Source organism: Quercus robur, chromosome 4 (genome assembly GCF_932294415.1).
Source record: "Quercus robur chromosome 4, dhQueRobu3.1, whole genome shotgun sequence".
NCBI lineage: Eukaryota > Viridiplantae > Streptophyta > Magnoliopsida > Fagales > Fagaceae > Quercus > Quercus robur.
The window spans coordinates 61,903,777-61,923,950 of record NC_065537.1 but is presented as its reverse complement, the minus strand read 5'-3'; the positions used below and the strand labels follow the sequence as shown (position 1 = coordinate 61,923,950).

General features: G+C 34.0%; 2 protein-coding genes across 4 annotated transcripts; both read right to left on the bottom strand.

Annotated features, from left to right (window-relative positions):
- Positions 1 to 1,491: 1,491 nt before the first annotated feature.
- Positions 1,492 to 18,176, bottom strand: LOC126723248 (F-box/kelch-repeat protein At3g23880-like). The gene is made up of 2 exons (XM_050426571.1): positions 17,644 to 18,176; positions 1,492 to 1,627 (listed from the first exon to the last, which is right to left on the bottom strand). The coding sequence occupies exon 1, from the start codon at positions 18,173 to 18,175 to the stop codon at positions 17,645 to 17,647; it is 531 nt and encodes a 176-aa protein (XP_050282528.1). The 5' UTR covers position 18,176; the 3' UTR covers positions 1,492 to 1,627; position 17,644.
- LOC126723250 (uncharacterized) lies at positions 7,763 to 13,523 on the bottom strand. Of its 3 annotated transcripts, none has more exons than XM_050426574.1 (4): positions 12,842 to 13,523; positions 12,649 to 12,751; positions 10,918 to 10,991; positions 7,763 to 8,279 (listed from the first exon to the last, which is right to left on the bottom strand). In XM_050426574.1, exons 1-4 carry the CDS (start codon positions 12,856 to 12,858, stop codon positions 8,222 to 8,224), a joined length of 252 nt encoding a protein of 83 aa, XP_050282531.1. In that variant the 5' UTR covers positions 12,859 to 13,523; the 3' UTR covers positions 7,763 to 8,221. The 3 variants fall into 3 exon arrangements, with proteins under 3 accessions (XP_050282531.1, XP_050282530.1, XP_050282529.1); XM_050426573.1 differs by having other exon boundaries at positions 7,763 to 8,259; positions 12,842 to 13,521; XM_050426572.1 differs by having other exon boundaries at positions 7,836 to 8,263; positions 12,842 to 13,517.
- Positions 18,177 to 20,174: the final 1,998 nt, after the last annotated feature.

Below are 20,174 nucleotides of genomic sequence, written 5' to 3'. Positions count from 1 at the left end.
CTAGAGTTGTGAGAATAATTTTAACTTGACCTTCGGAGGGTATTTGACCGGCACCACACTGGTACTCTCTGTTAGTTCTTCTCTTTTCGTTGTATAGGTGCTGTTTCAAACGTGCGAGCACTGTGTGACTTACTGGTGATTTTTTCGGCATCATCAAATTCTAAAGAGCTTATTTAAAAAATTCGGGGATTTTAGCGCTGACCCCACTTTAAATCCAAGGACAAAGATGCGTCTCATCAACATATTTGGTGGAGTTGCACACAGCATGTGCAACACAGAGGTCACTACGGATTTACTTTTCAATTGGTGGAAGTACTTTAAGCTTGTGCAGCACGCCGGATTCAATATTGAGTTTGCCTTGGATAAGTTGTATAAACTTGCACAATCCTGGTTTTGTCTTCATCGTGAATTTCTAACTAATGAGACCCTTCTTAGTTATCATGTCCAGATTCGTGATCTAACAACTAAGTTTGAGGAACTCAAAGTCAAACAGAAGCAATGTGTAGCTTCTACAAAAAGAGAATCACTACCGGAGATGGAGCGCTGGATTGCTGATATTGAGCTGATTTCGAAAACACCAAGGACTTGTTTTCTGTGATATCAAAGCTGGATGAGTGGAGTGTGATAGTGTTACTGAGTTCATTTATGTAGTCTCCGGGCTTCTTCCTGGGAATTTATTTAGGCCTTTGTGCATGGTCCTTTCTTTTGATCTTGTGACGTTGTTCTTACTCTTCTTTCCCCGAGGTAAATTTTTATGAGAACTATCTGCAGTTAAATACTTCATGTATTTATTCATTAATGGATAGAATTTGAGACAAATTATCATATGGTTCTTGTTAATTTTTTCCTTCAAAAAATTTATGGGCTTTGGCTGTCCTTTGGGATCTTTTTCTCAAAATTCCTTCCTTCTATTTGATCTAGTGAAGTACGGAGCTTCTATTTTATTAGAAGCTTCCCTTATCACAGCAACATACATGTTATATTTATATAGTGCCACTGCCAAGGACAATGACACGTTTCCTTAACATATTCTGTGGAGTTGCACACAACATGTACAATGCAGAGGTCATTCCAAATTTACTTTTCAATTGGTGGAAGAACTTTAAGATTTTGCAGCATGGCGGGTTCGATTTTCAGTTTGCATTTGATCATTTGTATAGACTCGCACAATCGTGGATTCATCTTCAGCATGAATTTAGAAAAAGATAAAACCCTTTTACAATTATCAGCTCAAGATTCATAATCTAATGACTGACTCGGAGGAACACGTATAAAATTAAACTGAAGCATGTAGCATCTACATAAAAATAAAAATAAAAATAAAATAAATCTCAGAGGGAATGCTTTTTTTTTTTTTTTTTTTTTTTTTTTTTTTTTGTATAGGACCAGAAGGAATGCTTGTTTGTTGACATTGAGCTGATATCAAACACACCAAGGACTTTTTTTCTGTGATATCGAAGTTGGATGCGTTGAGTGTGATGGTGTTAGCGAGTTTGTTTATGTAGTCTCCAGTTTTCTTCTTGAGAGTCTGACTTTGTTCGTGCCTTCGTGGTCCTTTTGATCTGATGTTGTTGATCTTGCTTCTCTTACTTTGTTATGAGAACTATATGCGGTTAACTAAAAAGACCTATTATTTCAAGCAAATATATGAATGTTAAGGAAATCTATTTTGCAAATCTATGACCCACATGACACCAAAACTATCACTGACATCGATCTAGGATAATATAAGAGAGACATAGTCACTGAGAGTGAGCAATTTTCAGAGGAATGAAAAATGAGGAAAAAAGAAACAGAGGGGAAGAGAGAGGTTGTGAAAGGTTGAATACGGAGGGAGAGAAAAAAGAGAGAATAAAATAGTCATTTGCATTGTTGCAAAATTGTTATGCACAATTATGCACCCACTAGTTTTTAGGCAAAAATATGTAAATTTGACATCTTTTTTTATTATATACTCACTGATGGGAATACTCCTATGATTCTGTACTTTTTTTTCTTTTTTCTTTTTTACCTACAAAAAGAACTTTATAAATAATGATAATAATAAAAACTTGAGTATTTTTTTTATCTTCCTTTTAGTACAAATAAAAGAATCAAGAAATGAAAATTACCAAAATATACAAGCTAAATAATAAATAAATTTTATCTTTTTAAAAAAAAAAGAAAAATCTATCTAGCTTTAGTGCTAACAAAATAAAAACCAGTATTTAAAATTTTGTTAAGAAAGTCATAATCATGATATGTGTGGTGTGGGACGATATTTGTTCAGCTCAAATAATTAAAATTAAAAAAAATAAAAGAGTTCTGTAAAGACAATAATATCTTATTATGGAACATTATTTTCACTAAAAACATATTATACATATTTTATTTAAAAATAAACTTTGTCAAATTTAATATGTATTTTTATAAATAGAGAATTTTTACTTAATTTTTTTAGTGAAGTTTATGCAATAAAGATTAAAGAAGACATCAATAAAACTTGAAAAATTATGTTACCGTTATATATGTGTGTATGTATTTATTTATTTTATGGACTGTGTTTGTTGTCTAAAATTTTAGTGGGATATATGACTCTTTTATTGAGAAGTACAGCGTTCTTGAATCTTGAGTTTAAGCATAAACAACCTACACAATTTTAAAAATTTCCTTTTCATATTTTGATATTTTTTTTAATTTTTTAATGATAGTAATAAGGCACGTAACGGTTCTATAATGAACTTAACTTTTTTTCTTTTTTATAGAAATGGTATTTGCATTGCATTAATCAACTTGCTAGTAAATCAGTAATTACAAGATTATCAATGTCAAAAGGAACAAACTCCATCCAAACTAAAAGCGAAAATGAAAACTTTGCTCTTTTAACTAAGGCATGTGCTATAACATTGCCTTGCCTATATATATATATATATATATATATATTGTAATGTTGTGATTTCCAACTACCCTTTGTTTTAATTCTGTGCCAAATTTGATTCTAATCTCTTCAATCATTTCCCTGTATTTATGTGAGTTTATTTGTAAGAGATGAGTGTGAGAGATTGGTGAAGAATCAAGCTTCAAAGATGGATCAGCGCAGTTCACGACTAACTCGCGAGAAGGGTAACCCACGAAAGGCCACGTGTGAAGCACATGACTGGAAGCTGAAGAGTCACGCCAGGCTATCAAGTTTGCGAGTACTTCGCGAGAAAGGCCATCTCACGAAGTACCTGCAAAACATTCTGTTTGGCAAAAATATAAAGTGTTTTACAAAATTATTTACCCACATTATAAATACCCTCATTATCCAAGAAATGTAAGGAGTGTTTTTCAAAGAGAAAGTCCTAGCAAAAACACTTGAGAGTTAGAGACTGTTATACCCACAATCATCTACACATTTTTTCTTGGTTTTTCTCTACTCCTACCTCTCCATCTCTACATCCTTGAGAGGTTCTTAGCCCAAATACTTACCACACCTAATCTAAGTGTTAAGTCAAGTTTTGGTGCTATTGGGAAGTATTGAAAGAAGCCATTAAGTGGTGGATGCAATCAAGCGGTATTGCAGGATCCAAAAAACTAATGAAGACAAGACTCCAAGAAGTCCGTTGGTAGAAGGAGTTTGGAGGGCTCAAGTACATTGAGTAGACTAGGCTTGGAGGGTTTTTTGTTATTCATGTACTCCAACTTATTCACTAGTGAATTGATTTCAACTTGGAAGGTTACGAAGAGGTTTTTTGCCTAGTTCTTCAGTTTCCTCTTTGATAACACTTCTTGGTTTTATCTTGTGTTTGCATCTCTCTTCCCTTACTCTTTCATGTGATATGTATTGTATCGAATGAAAAAAGTACCATATTGTAGGTACATATTGATCATGTTCATGAATCATATGACACATAAATGTGTATCATATGAATTATATGTTATCGTATTAATCATACATATCGGATGATACATAGACGTGTGAGTTTAAACTAGATTTTTGTTAAAATTTGTGCTTTGACTTAAGTCCATCAAGGGCTGAGGTTTCAATTTTGAACTTTGACAGACCTTACACTCCTTGATATACATCTTGAGTTTGATTTTCATCCTTTTACAATAGAAATCCTGCCTCGCTTTGTGTAAGGACTTAAGGTAACTAAAATGACGAGCCAAAATTGGTTTTGAAAGATGAATTAGGACTAAGGTGCACTCTTCCTTGTAAAGTAGGAGAACATTTTGTAGCGTAATCCCTTTCAAGTTATTGCCAAGTTACTGCTGAACATAGAAGAAGGGAAATGGGCTTGCTAAGGGCCTCATAGCTCAATTGGCACATCTTAGTATTTCCAATGAAGACGCCCAGAGTTCAAATCACACCGCTCCCATTGTACCTATTGAAATTATCAAAGAAAATGGGCTTTGAGCCTTTGACTGGCCCTAATGGACCCTGCATCTAGCAATTCCTTATCTATCTTTTCTATTTCAGTTTATTAATAGTAACTGTACCTATAAGGCTTTTCACAAATGGGTTGAGTGCCATTCTTCAAGGTGATTTAATGCTTATGTCCCCTGGACAGTGGCAACCCCGAAGGAGTGTCAAAGACTTGGCAATATCATCCAAAAGCCTGTTAGTCTCTTCCAATTGTTGTTTCTAACCTGCTTGTACCCATCATAGTAATTTGCAACACAATTGCCTTCCTTGTTAAAGACTTGAAGAACTTATCTCCATCGTGCTGAGGGGAATTGGGGAATTTCAGACCTTGTAATAGAACCTAGTTTCCTATATGCAAGAACTTCATGGTCAATTGCTTGAAGTCCCATTGGATAATGCCAAGAGTGCTAAGTCATTGTTTTCGTAGCACTACCGCACATCCTTCTAATGGAGGAAAATCGCCTTGCATTGTGACTTAAACATCAACACAAGCTCCCTTTGTCATGATCACAACCATATTAGCCAACTTAACTTCAGGCCCTTTCTTGGATGTTACCAACAGCCTCAATGCTTCCAAGATTGATGACTCTAGGAAGTTATGAGTGCTACCAATGTCAATGAGGATAATAGCACACTGGCCTTTAATCTTTTCTAACATTCTCTTGGTACTTGAAGATGGGTTTCCAATTACTGCATATAATTTGATTTCAATTGCATCCGCTGTTACCTCTTACTCTGCAGTAGTAACTGCGGTCTCTACTAGGTATGCATCAATAATTTCCTCAAGGTGAAACCCTTGCAAATGTTTTGAGTGAGTTTGTAGCCCTTCCATTACTTATGTTCAGGCTGCCACTTCTTATCACAATGATAACAGAGCCCTTTCTTCCTTATTTCATCCATTTGAGCTGGAGGGATCGTGTGGACAAGAAGTTTAGGCTTAAGTTGGTCCAATCTTGTACAACCTCAAATGATCCCAAGATGGAAGGCCTACTTGAATCTTGAGAATTTTTGAAAGTTTTCCAACCAGTTAAGACTTAAGAGGTACTCTTGAGTTTTTACTAATCTAAAGCAGCATTAAGATTCAGTGGGTTTAGCATTCTCACAAGAAGTCTTATCTCATCCTTTAATCCAATGGGAAAACAACTTGTGCTTTTCTAACAGCCCCTTAATCCTATTTGATAGTGCTTCAAATTGCCCATTAAAAGCTGGTCTGCCTAAGCTTTGTAAGGGCTTCCATTGGATCATCATAGGCTGTACTTCCATAGCTTATTTGCAATGCCCTAACAAAGGCCTCCTAAGTCCCAACTGGTGAATAGGCCTTATTCTTTAACATCTTGAGACCATGCAAGAGCCTCCCTATCCATATGGTAAGACTGTTGTGACTGTTTCCTTATAGTGGATTTCTAACATGATTGGATCCCCCAAAATAGTTTTTAAAATTGAAGAGGTTCTTCATTGGTTTTCCATTTCTTTACTAAAATCTTTGTGCTGATTGTTTACTACTTTAGATTCAGTATTTGATATTTGTGATGAATATAATAATATTTATTTATGAGTGGAAAATCTAGTTAAATTGTGCAATAAATTCATTAATTTCATTGCATTAATTGCTTGGGGCCTAAATTAGAGTTTTTCAAGGGGTATTAGAGCTTTTAGAACATATAGATCTCAAATTAAGATTTATCACAACAGACACTCAAGCAACCGTGCCCTAGGCCTATCCAGTTTGACACAGGCACCATGGGCTTTTTGGTGTGTTCTTGCTTAGGAAGTAGATACCTCAATAGCCATAAGAAGAAATTGGAAAGAATGGTTAAAACAAATAAAACATAGATGATTAGTACGACAAGATAACCGGTCACTTGAGTCTAGTCCCCAACAAGCACAGTTCTATTACTTATTTCATCGTCTTGCTTTACCTTAATATGTTTCTTTGTACACCAATTCATTGACTTGGCTTAATTTTACCAGGTGTTACTTTCGCTAAGCGGGAAGCGTGTAGATGTGGAGTTGGGAATTGTGGATAAGGACAATATTGTTGAGAAGATATCAGAATAAGGCTTGACCTTGAAAGAAAAAATTAACTCTTTTAATGAAGATGAGAAAAGGGAATTCGAAGATGCAGAAGCTGCTATTGTAAATTTGGTTGGAGAGATAATGTCTAAAGCTGACTCTGGGAATAGGGATAGTATTCTTGAAGATTTGGTAAATTCAGATGAGTCATTCATACTGATGTCTAAAGCTGACTCTGGGAATAGGGATAGTATTCTTCAAGATTTGGTAAATTCAGATGAGACATTCATACTGATTTTAAAGAATCTTGAAGATTTAGTACATTCAGATGAGGATATTTTGAATATGACATTTTTGGAATTGGAATCAGAAGTTGTAGAAGTCAGGGACTGCATGGTCTCTCGGAACTGTGCCCCTATTCTAGAGTCCTTATTTGACAAATACAGGGATATTAGTGCATGCTCCACTTCAAATCCAAGGACAAAGTTTGTGTCCTTAACATTGTTGGTGGGGTTGCACAAAGCATGTGCAACACCAAAGTAAAGGACATCACTGCTAATTTACTTTTCATTTGGTGGAAAAACTTTAAACTTGCGCAGCATGTTGGGTTCAACGTTCAGTTTGCCTTTGACCATTTGTATAGACTTGCGCAAGCACAGTTTCGTATGAAGCATGAATTTGAAGCTGAGCCGGACCTTTTAAATTCTCAAATCAAGATTGAGGACCTACCAACTGAATTAAAGGTACTCAAAGATAAACAAAAGCAGCTTATAAGATCTAAAAAAAGAAGATCAATAATAGAGAAGGATCGCTTGACTCAGGAAATGGAATCAAGGTTGAAGACTGCAGGGATGGGTTTGCTATGATATCAAAGTTTGATGAGGATTTTGTAAAAGCATTAGCAGGTTCTTTTCTGAAATCTTCAGTTTTCTTTTTGAGATTTTATTTGCAGTTTTGTGGTCCTTCTTGTTGGTCTTGCTGGTCCTTGTTGATCTTGCTTTTCTTTCTTCAAGGTAAATTTGCATTGAGAATTATTTGCAATTATTAAATGTCTGATGTGTTTTTTCATGAATAGCCAGATCTTGAGACTATAGTATCATATAGCTCTTAAAAATTTCTTCTTGCCAAATGATTATGGGATTTTGTTGTCCTTTTGGATCCCTATTCAAAATTCCTTCTCCATTATTTTCACTAGTGTTTAACCCGCGCAATGCGTGGGATTGTTTTACATATTAATGAACTTTGCTTTAATAACGTAGTATATTTAAGCATATAGTGTCCAATATCCCCTAAAGAATTTAAAAATTAGTTTCTTCAAATCACTTTTTGTGTACTTCGCTGCTATGAGACAAAAAATATATATGACTTTAAACAATTAAAACTTACATGACAATTTCAAATAGCAAATCTGCTATTCCTAGGAACCACAATGAATCACCAAACTAAAACTTGCAAGACAATTTCAATTTTACAACCAAAATGTTTAACAGAAAATAATGGCTAACCAACTAATGATACTCTCTTTATTCTACTTATTCTTGTAAGATTCAATTGTGTAGAGTAGTATTGATGCCACAACCAGCTGATGACGTAGGGGGTAATTTGAGAATGCGGTTGTTGATCTTGACCGAGAGAAAACTCATGGATTTACAACTAAGAATAAATTGTGGCAAGGCAAAGTGTTCAGTTCCAAAGAGTTTGGGTTGATTTCTTTGTATGCTTGAATTTACTGTATGGGACAACCATGTGTCGACTCTGTTTGCCTTGTTTGCAAGTAGTAGTTCAAAACACCAATGGAGAATAAAGGTGTGTAACTTAGCACTATGCCAATTGTGGCGAGACATGAACCCATTGTGAATCTGACTTTAAACAATTAAAACTTACATGACAATTTCAAATAGCAAGTCAAGAAAATATTAGTCAAATAATAATGCATAATTAATAGTACATGGGAATTTCAAATTCTAAAGCCATAACAATACATAACCCTTAAAAGGGACATTGAATCCAACTTCTTAATCATAAAAGAAAAAAGAAAAAGCTATAGTGCATCCCAAATCCACAATTCCAAAAAAGCTGCAATGATACACATAAAATCTAAAAACAAAACAACAACCCTCAACCCACAATATATAATCAATACAAAATTCCACCTATCACATATAAAATGCATTATCAATAGTAGATGGGAAGCTCAAATTCTAAAACTAAACCAATTCATAACCCTTCACTAAAATTCATGGCAATATGTACATACAATAACTTAATAATACATTTAGTTTATTCTTCTATAAAAATAAATTAAAAATAAATAAATAAAACTTAACAATACAATGAAATACATTAAAATTCATAGGGTAATCTGGTACGTCCATTTGTTTATCTTGCTTGTAAGAGTATGTTAAACTAAAGAGAAAAATAACATTAAGCATCAACGGCCTACAATAGTGAATTTTGGGCCTTTTGAATAGGATCCCAAATTACATCAAACATGTAAATAAAGTAAATTCATAATGAGATTGCATCATATATGGAATATAATGTAATCAAAGGGGAAAGCCCTCTAATAACAAAATGTTCCAATATTGGTAGGGGCTCCTTTGCTAAGGAAGTCATCAACCATCCTAAAGTTGGTCTATCTTCTACAACCAAACAAAGATTTTCTTTTGCTAGCTTGTAAATCTATTACTACCTTAAGTATTGAGACCAACTGACAGCAGAACACAATATAAAATAGCAGAACCCACTTCTCAATCTTTAAGATTGCAATCTGAAGATGGTTCTTCTCCCAAACCCAAACCATGGATTATGAGACATGAAGGCACCATACTCAACTCTAAGCACTAAGTTTTTGACTTAAGTATATAAATATACAACAGGACAAAAGAATCTAATGTACATAGGGTGTATACAACAGGACAAAAGAATCTAATGTACATAGGGTGTATACAACAGATACCCACAAATTAAACATGAAAAGTACAACACTTTATTGATTTTCATAAAATATAGCATCAAATTTAAACATATAATTAAGGTAGTAGGAACCCAAAAAATGATGTCATTAAAGAAAAAATATCCTAAATCTTGCAAGATATTAAAATATTTGGTTGGGTATACAGACTGTAGTGAGAAAAGAAAAAAAAAAAAAAAAAAAAAGAGAATAGAAAAGAGAAAATTCTTTGAAAGGTCAACTTTAGTCAAACATATCAATACTTCTTCTCATGAAATCTTTTTTCACTCATTTCTTTTTTATTTTATACTTCATTTTTTAATCCAAAAAAATCCTTTATGACTTCTAACTTTTTCATAATGATGTCCAGCTTCTAGTTTATTTTTGGCCTATATATAGAAGAATTTTAATTACTCTTTTATTTCATGGATACAGCATAAATATGGTATCATACAACACAAACACAGTGTAACGTGGCATAGATATGACATGGCTATAGCAAGTATATGTTTGGGAGTAATAAATTGAATTCTTACCCAAAAAAGGGGCTTGATTATATATTAATTAGGCCACATTGCAAACACCCATGCACTTATTATTTTTTTCATAAAATTCTTACTGCTGTGAAAAGAGGGCCGGGGGGGGGGGGGGGGGGGGGGGGGTGTTTAAATGTAAAAGATGGGATCTTGTGGCTTAGAAGAACTTCAATATTCCAAATCTCTACAAATGTCAAACATGGATTATGAGTTATGTTTTTATGTGTTGTTTTGTTATTTATAACTTAAAAAAGCAGATATTAGCACACTTTTTTTAAATTAAAAAAAAAAAAAATTAACTATGTATCAACAATGAAGTCCAATTGCACAAAAAAGCTTTAATAAAGGTGTAATATATGCCTTTTGATTTCTCAAGAATAATGCTATAAGAAATTGTAAATGCATCCATATATCAATAATCCACTTTCTCATATGCTTTGACACCAAATGGTCTTAATTAACTTAATTCCACATCACTAACCCAATTCAAGTTCATCAAAGACCACAAAATATGTATATGAAAATAAATAGTTTTAATACTTTACATAGATCATAACAATAACTTTGAATTCAGAACTGTTTTTTGAAAATAAAACTTGAGCAAAATTTTAGAAGCCTACTAATATGAACTCACGAACAATAAACATAAATATTGTGGTAAACTTATATAATCTCTCAAATTAAACCCTCCAAAATATAATTGAACCACACTCCAAATAACCATCAAACACCAACCATTTGATTTAGTCCTGCAACTTAAAGATCTAATTCCAGCTACTCTTTGCCCTCAAGATCCAATCTTTCAAAACCCAAATCACTTTTTAGACCAGTTCATCCAATCACTTGAATCTTCATTACGTATAACCACTAAAACCTTGTCATAGTTCTTTTCTTTTAAAGTGAGCTAAAAAAACCACAGGAGAAAGATTTTAGAGAAGGGGAAATTTCAAACAATAAAGAGTAGTCCCTTTCTCATAATAATAATAATAAATAAATAAATAAATAAATAATACACTATCAATACTTACTTTAGACTGATCAAGCTTGCGGATTGGGTAGAGATGTTCTTTAGTAGACCACTTCTTTGCCAAGTTACCACCATCTATCAAATATAGACAGGTCAAAAAAAAGTTAGCTGACTAACCACCAGGTACTGTTGAACCAATTAGCTGTCCCTAAGAATGGAATTGAAAGTGTGGTGACCCACTATGCTTTAACAGATAAACAAAGCCATTCATCAAGAAAAAAAAATCGAATTTTGAATTTTCTTTTATTATTGCGTCAATACAAAATAAAACCAAGTCTAACCCAAATGCAAACCAAAATCTAACCGCCAAACCTTTAAAACAATCCAACCAAAATATCTTATAAAAAAAATCCAACAAAAATACCCATAAAACAATTAAAACACATGGTTAAAATACCGTTTTAACAAAAGGGTCTACCGTTTGGTTTTAAACCATTTCCATACTAATAAAACACAAACAAAACAGCATGAACAAACAAAAAGACAGATCGAAGGGCAGGGGTAAAATGAAAAAAAAAAAGAAAAAAAGGAAAACCAAAGATTCCATATTCCTTAAGGCGCAGAGAGAACAGAAAGAAATACCACCAGACTACCACCACCGTCAGGCAATTGAAACCATTAGAGAAAAAAAAAAAAAAAAAAAAGGTTACACAGTAGTTGAATTGGAAAAGAGTATACCATTCTTACCTTCCTATAATTGCAGAGAAGGGATGGGCACTGTTGCAGTTAGAACGAATATTGAAACGATCGGAGTGAAACTTATTTTCTTGGTTGGTTTGTATTTAGTTCTGACGAACTTTGTGTCTTTCTCTATCCCCGTATCAAGCCTTCCGAACGTATTTTAAGATTTAACCGGTTAGTTTTCTTTTTATATTGAGAGGCTATTATACAGTGTTCTTTTTTCTTTTCTTTTTTGGATTCATATTAAACGGTATTCTAGTGTTGTTGAAACAGTATAATGTTTCGCTTTCTAACTGCGAACGTGGCAAATTTTTAGATTGGTGTTTTTTCCTATGTGTCACAACATCCTTAATTGTAGTCAAAATTCAGGGGAAAACGAAAAAAAAAAAAAAAAAAAAAATCTAACATAAAAACTGCCAAATAAAAACCAAATGGTTCTAAATACAAAAATCAACAAAACATAAAATCAATTCAAATTTCAGGGGCAAGCGAAAAAGTACAAACCTAACAAAAATCTTTCAAACAAAAACAAAATCTAACCAATACAATAATAGACAAAACAAAACTCAAGAAATTGAAAAAAAAATAAATGGGAAATTAAGGTAATAGGTAGCCAAACCTTAAACCTTGATTGAGATTTTTTTTTTTTTTTTTTTTTTTTTTAAAGCACTCCCACACTGCCACAATTCTACACTCCCACGTTTAGATAAAAAAGAAACACTCCCACCCAAAAAACACACTCCGATTCCCACGTTTTAGACTTAAGCAAAGAAAAGAGAAAAAAACATAAAAAATCAATCCCTAATTTAACTCGAATAGCCCAAACTAAAGCATTTTTACCCAGATTCCTTCATCAAAATCAAATTTAATCCAAACACCTAAATCAATATCAATCCAACCAAAATAACCAAATCTAAATAACAAACAGAAACTAAACACCAATACAATAATTAAAAAAATAAATAAATAAATAAAAAACTATCCTATCAAAGATGTTTTTTTTTTTTTTTTTAAATTCATACCTAAATCTAAAAAGGGGGAAAGAATGTACCGGCGCCAGTTTTGATAATTTGATAATCTGATGGTGGCAGCGACATTCACGAACACTATCTCTGTATTCCTCTAAATTCCCAATCATTCTGTGTTTTAAAAACCTGAAACAAAAACAAATCAAATCTAAACCTATCCAACATGAAAACTCAAATAAAAGTAACGTTTCATAGCCAAATCTTAAAAAAAATTACCAGTGTTGATGGGCCATAGATTTTTCTTTTTATGTGCTTGTGGTTCCGATGGTCTGATTTTGCCTCTTTCTTTGTTTCTTTCTCCATGCCTCAGGCCTCATCGCCTCTCTCTATTTCTATCTCCGTGTAAATCATATCTCTCTTGGCGTTGTACGAACTCTTCGAATCCTCGCCGTACTTCGCATCGGAATCGACGGCAGTTACAGAAGGCTGATCGGAAGCCTCATCGGTTGGTTCTTCCTCTGCTTCTTCTTCGAGGCGATCTGGTAGGTGTGACAGCAGTAGTAGTAGTGTCGTCGTCTAGGGTTTGTTTAGGGTTTTCTTTTGTAGTAGTAGTAGGGTTGAGGTTGAGTTGGCCTAATGAATCGGTGGCTATTATGTGAGAGAATCGGAGATTGCGTGAGAATGGCACCTCTGATCGCTTACTTCTTTCTCATCTAAGTTTTGGATTTTGATTTTGGGGGAAGGAGAAGGTTTTGATTTTTGGGTTTCGGAGAAGACAGAGGAGTTACGGGTTTTAATTTCAGTTTTTAGAAGAGAACTGGGTTTTGTTTTGCGATAAACGGTGTTTTGGGTGTGCATATTCGTTTTTTGAAGCTTTATGATTTCATCAACTCTCTCTTTCTCTGTTACTCTCCCTGTCCTCATCGCTCCTCTCTATTTCTATCTTGGTGCACATCTAATTTTAACCAATTAATTTTTTTTGATATTTATAGTGAGAGGCTTTTAAACCGTGTGTAGCATTACCAAACAATATAATGTATCGCTTTTTAAAGTGAAACGTGTCTGAATTTTAGATAGGCAGTTATCTTATTTGCCAACACTTAAATCAAAAGAAATATCTATTAGTATACGAGGTTGTGAGACACAACCATAATGGTTAGAAGTTGCTTGCTCTAATTAGACATGGCAAAACGGGCGGGTCGGGTCGAGTTCGGGTCGGGTCAATCGGGTCACGAGTCAAACGGGTCACGGGTCAAAAACGGGTCATTTTAAGCGGGTTGAAAATGGGTTCGAGTCAATCGGGTTGCGGGTCGGGTCGGGTTGGGTCGGGTTGACCCGTAATTTTTTACATGAAATTTTTTACTTTTTTTTATTTTTTTATTTTTTTTTATAAAGAAAACAATATGTATTTGCCATTTGGATAGTTATGCAACATATTACTTGATGTAAAATGCATTATTTTGAATTCACTACTTATATTAAGAATAAACTCAGTTAAACTTATTAATACTTATTCAATAATTTTAAAATTATACAAATCCTAACATTGCTATCTAAAACAAAACAACACAAAGATAAGTAAAACAAATATACAAGTTTTATTTTTACACAATATCAACATTCCAAAAAAAAAAAAAAATTACAAATGACTTATTGGATAACTCATTTGATAAAGAATAAAAACATATAAGAAAGTTACAATTTTAAAAATTAATTTTATAATCTATTATCAATTGTGGTTGACACTCTATTTCAATTTGAGATATACATTAAAGTTTGATTGCTTACTTATTTATACCTAGTCTCTTTTATGAAGATCATATCATTGTTAAGCAGCACACACTCTAGGAAATATCATAATTTATTTTGAAAAGCCGTTTATTTTGAACATAAATTGTTAAAAAATAGATCTAAGCATTCATAATTTATGCTAATTTGATACTTTGGTTTTACTATTTTCACACTTGTGAATGTGTTTCACACATATTTACCATTTTAAATCTGTTTTTAACTTTACTGTAACAATATTATCTTGGCATATACTTTGCTATTTGATATCTAAAACTCTTTACTCATTACAGAATGCTCAACCATTTATTTTTCAATTAATTTGCATGCAGTTATGTAAATGTATCAATTGTTTCCTTAAAGCTCACAATAAACAATTAAACCGATATTGTCTTAATTTCACTATTTTTTTTTACCAAAAAAAAAAAGTTTTAAAAAAATGGTTCGGGTTCGGGTCGCGGGTCGGGTCGGGTTGACCCGCAAAAAACATGGGTCGGGTTACGGGTCAACCCGTTTTTGCTTCGGGTCAAAAAAATCGGGTTCGAGTCGGGTCGGGTCGGGTTAGAAAATTCTGACCCGTTTTGCCATGTCTAGCTCTAATTCATTAAATTCTCCTAGTTATCATTTAAAAAAAAAAAAAAAAAAAAAAAAAAAAAAAAAACAATGAAATAACATAATTATATGGAGTATATTACTGCCCACAAGCTTTGAAATTTGAAAATTTATTCACTCACTTTGTCTATATTCTATATGCCAAATCCTTTACACGACAATACTCTACCTATCAGTGTTATCTATTCATAACTCATAAGAGCGATCCTATTATTGGTTGTAACCAATCAGCCTAATTGCTTTAAGAATATTCACTGATCATCAGTGAATAAAAAACTTCTAAATTTTGTTGCCAAGAGTCTTGTAGCTCAAGCTAAAAGAATATTTCTTGTTGTTTCTAATGGAAACCTCTAAGGTTCAAATACCTACTCCCCTAGCTAGTGTAACTTTCCCGACCCCGAACAACCCCCCCCCCCCCTTTTGTACTTTTTTCCTGGGGAAAATGGGCTTTTGCCCTTATTTTTTAAAAAAGTTCTAGCACAATGTCCTTGTTTTGAAACAATTAAGCACTATGTCCTTGTTTTCAATGCTCAATCACCAAGAGAATTTGGGATAACATCATGGGCCTTTTTACTTAGTGTCAGATGCCAAGACTTACAGGAAGGAATTAGTAAATTGGGATACTACTCAACTAAAAGGAAGGGTGTTTAGAACCATGCAATGTAAGTTAGCTTGGTGGGCATCTACCAGTTGTGGGAACAAAGAAATGTTTTTTACATGAGGGGAAGATCTATATTGAAGAACATCTCATTGGAATTATTAAGAAGAATGTTAAAGGAAGAATGAAGAGCAATAAGTTCAATGGTTGGATATGGTACCAGCGTGTCTTATGCGGTTAACTTGGAAAGAATGCAATGTCTGAACATTTGAGGACACTGAAAGAACTGTGGACCTGTTGAAGTCTTTACTAAGTATGACTTTGTTTGAGTGGTCTCATATTTAGGGTTTTATGCATTTTACTTCTTTGCTTGATTTCATTAATTCTATTAGCTTTTCCCTTTTGATCTATTTGTATCCCTTTTTTTGCAGTGATTTTACTATCGTAAACTCATTGTACTTTACTTATCAATAAAGGTTTTATTACCTATAAAAAAAAAAAAAAAAAGTTCAACTGTAATTCAATGTTAAACAGAGTGCCTTTCTACAAATGGGAGATCAATTATGCCCTGCCCCCCATTCCCTGCCTTGAAGTTATTTTGGTTGAGTTAGAATTAACTGATTCTATGTTAGGTGAGTATAGCCTACTGTGGTTTTGTGCTTAGAAAAACATTGTCCTGTTGCCGTGTCGCAGCTTTGGCTCTGCAGTATAGGTTATCTGCTGAATCTATAATATGCTGCTCTTGTATCATTTGTTCTTGAGGTTTTCAATAAAACTCTTACTGATTCATCAAAACAAAACAAAATCAAGATCTACAACTTTGAAAAGGAAGTAGTGATGTGATGCTGCCAACAGAAAATATCCACTCATAAAAGGATCCTAGAAATAAAGAATTGGCAAAGCATAGAAATCTCAACACAATTGGCAAAAGCATAAAAGGAGAGTTGCATTCCACTTTGTTTACTTCACTCTTAATGCTTGAAAAAAAAAATAATTCTATAGAATTATTTTCCTTGGTATAACTGCTTCTTGCTAAAACTAGTTTTTCAACTCCCTTGCATTAGTCACCAACTCCCTCCCTTCCAAGGATTTCATATTCTAACTCCCATGACCCTTAACAAATTGAATATCGACTGAGTTGTACATGCTAGGCAGCAATTAATTCTATAGCCCTATGGCAGATACTTTAGAAAGAACCCTACCAACTAACAACAAATTTTATCCCCCATATGAATTAATAGGTAAGTACCATGGTCAAACAAGGAAAACTAAAAGAAGTGGAGGGCACTAACTATATATAAGCTACTAGTACTAGATAGCGTCCATCAAAATAATCAAAAAATCCTTCAAAGCCAAATAATGTTTTATGATCAACATAAAATATAAGTTCCCAAGAAGATTATATGGAAATTTCGTGTCCAAATTGTCCTACAAAAAATTATTTTTATTTTTTAAGCCAATCAAGAGAAAGAATATAATCAGTGAAAAAGAATAGAACCAACTTATGCCAATGATAACACATGTTTGATTAATGGAGAACTCAATTTTACTTATCAAGTTATCATGGCCCATGAGGATGAGGGAGGGTTCCTCACCTGAAAACCCAGATCCCAATTAAGAAAAAGGAAGGAAAAAAAAAGTAAATTCAAGTGTCTCCCCATCTAGATAGTTTAACATTGTTGCACACAATGAAGTCATTCCTATTTCCTATATCTTGAACATAATCTTCCCAAGGCCAAAGCCAACGAATAATAAGAAATTACTTTATTTTCTTAGTTTTATTTAATTCAACTTCATGTCATCATTTATATTATGAATGATTGAGTCCATAGTGTTTAAACCAATTTTTTAAATAAAAATAAATAAAATTCCACCAATTTGATTTCTGCCTAATAACCTTTACATTACATATGAATGAATGCCATTTAATATCATAATTTTTTATTGATCCACATCAAACCGGCTAATGTCAACAAAATGGCTCTTAAATAAAATTTAACACAATAATGTATTGATAACACTCAAAACCAATGTTTAGGACCACAATTTTATAAAAGATGGTAGCACAATTGAACCATACCTCATTGATTCACCTCCTCTTGGACCTCACCACCGTCTTCCTCGCTTGTTTCCTCGTCTGTTTCCCAAAACTCAGTGTAGAGAGCAACTTGTAACGATCCCTTAAGCCCATCAAATGGAAAAATCTTGCCTGTGTTTGTAGAAGGATCATACAAGACCAGCTGCCCTTCTTTGCTCTCCATAAACATCTTTCCAAACCCCCAAAATCCCAATGGCCTTTCCAAATCCAAAGAGGGTCCAATTCTAATAAGCTTAGTCCACGACTCCCTAACACCAAATTCAAACAAAACCCATATATCAAAACACAACATCTCCACCTCCTTCCCAAAAGGATAAACGAGCATAGCAATAGACCCATTCAGCGCGGTGAGAGTCATCTTCCAACTGTAGAAATTCCCGATAACACTAGCGTTCGGAAATGAAGTAGACTTGAATACCTCCCTGGCAAAGTCGAAGCATACAATCTTCTCATCCTCATTATTATCTAATGGAAGCGGCGTCGCACACCAGAAAAAGTCCCCATCCAAGTACATTGTGGCCCACGACTGTGTATGAATTCCATAAGGCACACACGCAACTTGAACCACTGCTCACGCTATACACTTCCGCTTCTTGACTTATATGAAGCAAATTGCTCGCGGACCTAAACTGAACATTGAGAAGCCTCACGACCTTGAAGTCATTGGATATGGAATTGAATTCGAACCCAACACTGTAGAAATGGACATTGACCATTTCACGAGGGGTTATAGGAGGGAGAGGCGCAAGCACTGATGACATGGTGGGGTCCCAGAGGTAGATGGTGCTTGCGAAGCAGAGATAGAGGAGACCATCGGAGGAGGAACCAACGATGTCGAGGTTGAGATTGTGGTTTGGTTGTGGGAGGTTGAGGATGACTTCAGATGTGTATTCTGGATTAAGGTTGTCATAGGATAGGAAGGAGAATGTGTGCTTCGAGATGGCGATTTTGTCTATGACTTTGACGAGGAAGAAGAGAGGGTTATTGGGGTCTTCGGATTTATGTCCTGTTTGGAAGTTTAGAAGGGATGGAGAGTAGAGGGCAATAAAGGGGAGGAGAGTAGTGGAGAGGAGAGTGGAGTGGAATCTTTATCCTTTACCTTATTTGGATGTTTTTAAAATTAGTAAGGGGGAATGGAGTAATTAGCTCTTCCTCTTTTTTGGATGTTTAAAAATTAGGATGGAAATGAGAAGAAATGATTTAAATAGACAAATTTATCCCTATTTGAAAATGGACTTGCAACATTAGTCTATGATTAATTTGTTAGATTAAATAATTATTTAATTAACATTCTCATTCCATCAAATACCAATACTAAAAGTATAAAATTATCCATAAATATATATATATATATATATATATATATATATAACTACTATTAACTGTTATAAAATAATTTTTATTACCTCAAAAAAAATTATAATAAAAATTAAATTAAATTTTCTTTATTGTATATACCTATGTTGTGTTGAAGAACAAAGAGTTTAACCAAAAAAAAAAAAAAAAAGAAGAAGAAGAAGAAAGTGGTTTTCCCAGCGAAAGCGAACCCCAAGGAGAACTCGTCAGAACGAGCCACCGTCATGTCGAAGCACAGCATTGGAGATCGACAGCAATGGTGTGGTGGTTTGGAGCAGCGGCGATGGTGGATTCTCTCTCTTTCTCTCATTTCGATCCTCTCTTTCTATCAGATTAGATGTGGGTTTTGGTTTGCTTTGAATTTTTGTTGTGGGTCTCTCAGATCGGCGTGGATTGGAGATCAAAATTGACAGTAAGGACTGAAGATCGGCGGTGACAACGTGGTGGTTTAGAGATCGGCGGTGATGGCATGGTGGTTTGGAGTGGCGGCAATGGTGGATTCTCTCTCTCTCTCTCTCTGATTCCGATCCTCTCTTTCTTTCACTCCAATTCTCTCTCTCAGGTTGGATGTGGGTTTTGGTTTTGCTTTGAATTTTTTGCAGGTTCAATTCGAATCATTTTGCTTCTTTTTTTTTTTATTTAATTTTTGTTTAGTTTTTTTTTTTTTTTTTTGATTTTGTTGTTAGGGTTTCAATTTCTAATGGAATTTGTATTTCATTGCAAGCTTGAATTTTTCTTGCTAGGTTGCCTTATTTGCAAAGTCAGTAACAAAGGTAAATAGTGAGATTCAATTTTTTTTCTCATATTTTCTCGGGAAACAAACAAAGATTATTTATATAATCTGTTTGTAATTTTGTTAATTTAAAAAGGTTAAATTAGGAAATTCATTTGGTCAATAATTTATCTACTCTACTCTCCCTCCAAATCTCTCCAATTTGGGGGAATTAAAAATGAGGGGTTAGAGGTAGTTGAAACCCCTCCAAATCCCTCCCCCTCCTTTTTTTAAACTCCCAAACAAGTCATTAGAGATGAGAGTGGAGTGGTTGATGAGGTTTCGAGAGATCAAATCTAGGGTTCCGATGAGAGAGAGCCAAGTTTTGGAGACGCACTTAAATCGAATGAGGGATTTTGGAGGTAGGCATGAAAGTATGTTTATC

Coding starts and splice junctions, on each gene's coding strand:
- LOC126723250 (XM_050426572.1), bottom strand. Junction 10,992..12,648: donor AATTATCAAAACTGGCGCCG/GTACATTCTTTC, acceptor TATATTTGATAG/ATGGTGGTAACTTGGCAAAG. Junction 8,264..10,917: donor GCAAGCTTGATCAGTCTAAA/GTAAGTATTGAT, acceptor AATTGTTTAAAG/TCAGATTCACAATGGGTTCA.
- LOC126723248 (XM_050426571.1), bottom strand. CDS start 18,175: ATGTACTTGGATGGGGACTTTTTCTGGTGTGCGACGCCGCTTCCATTA.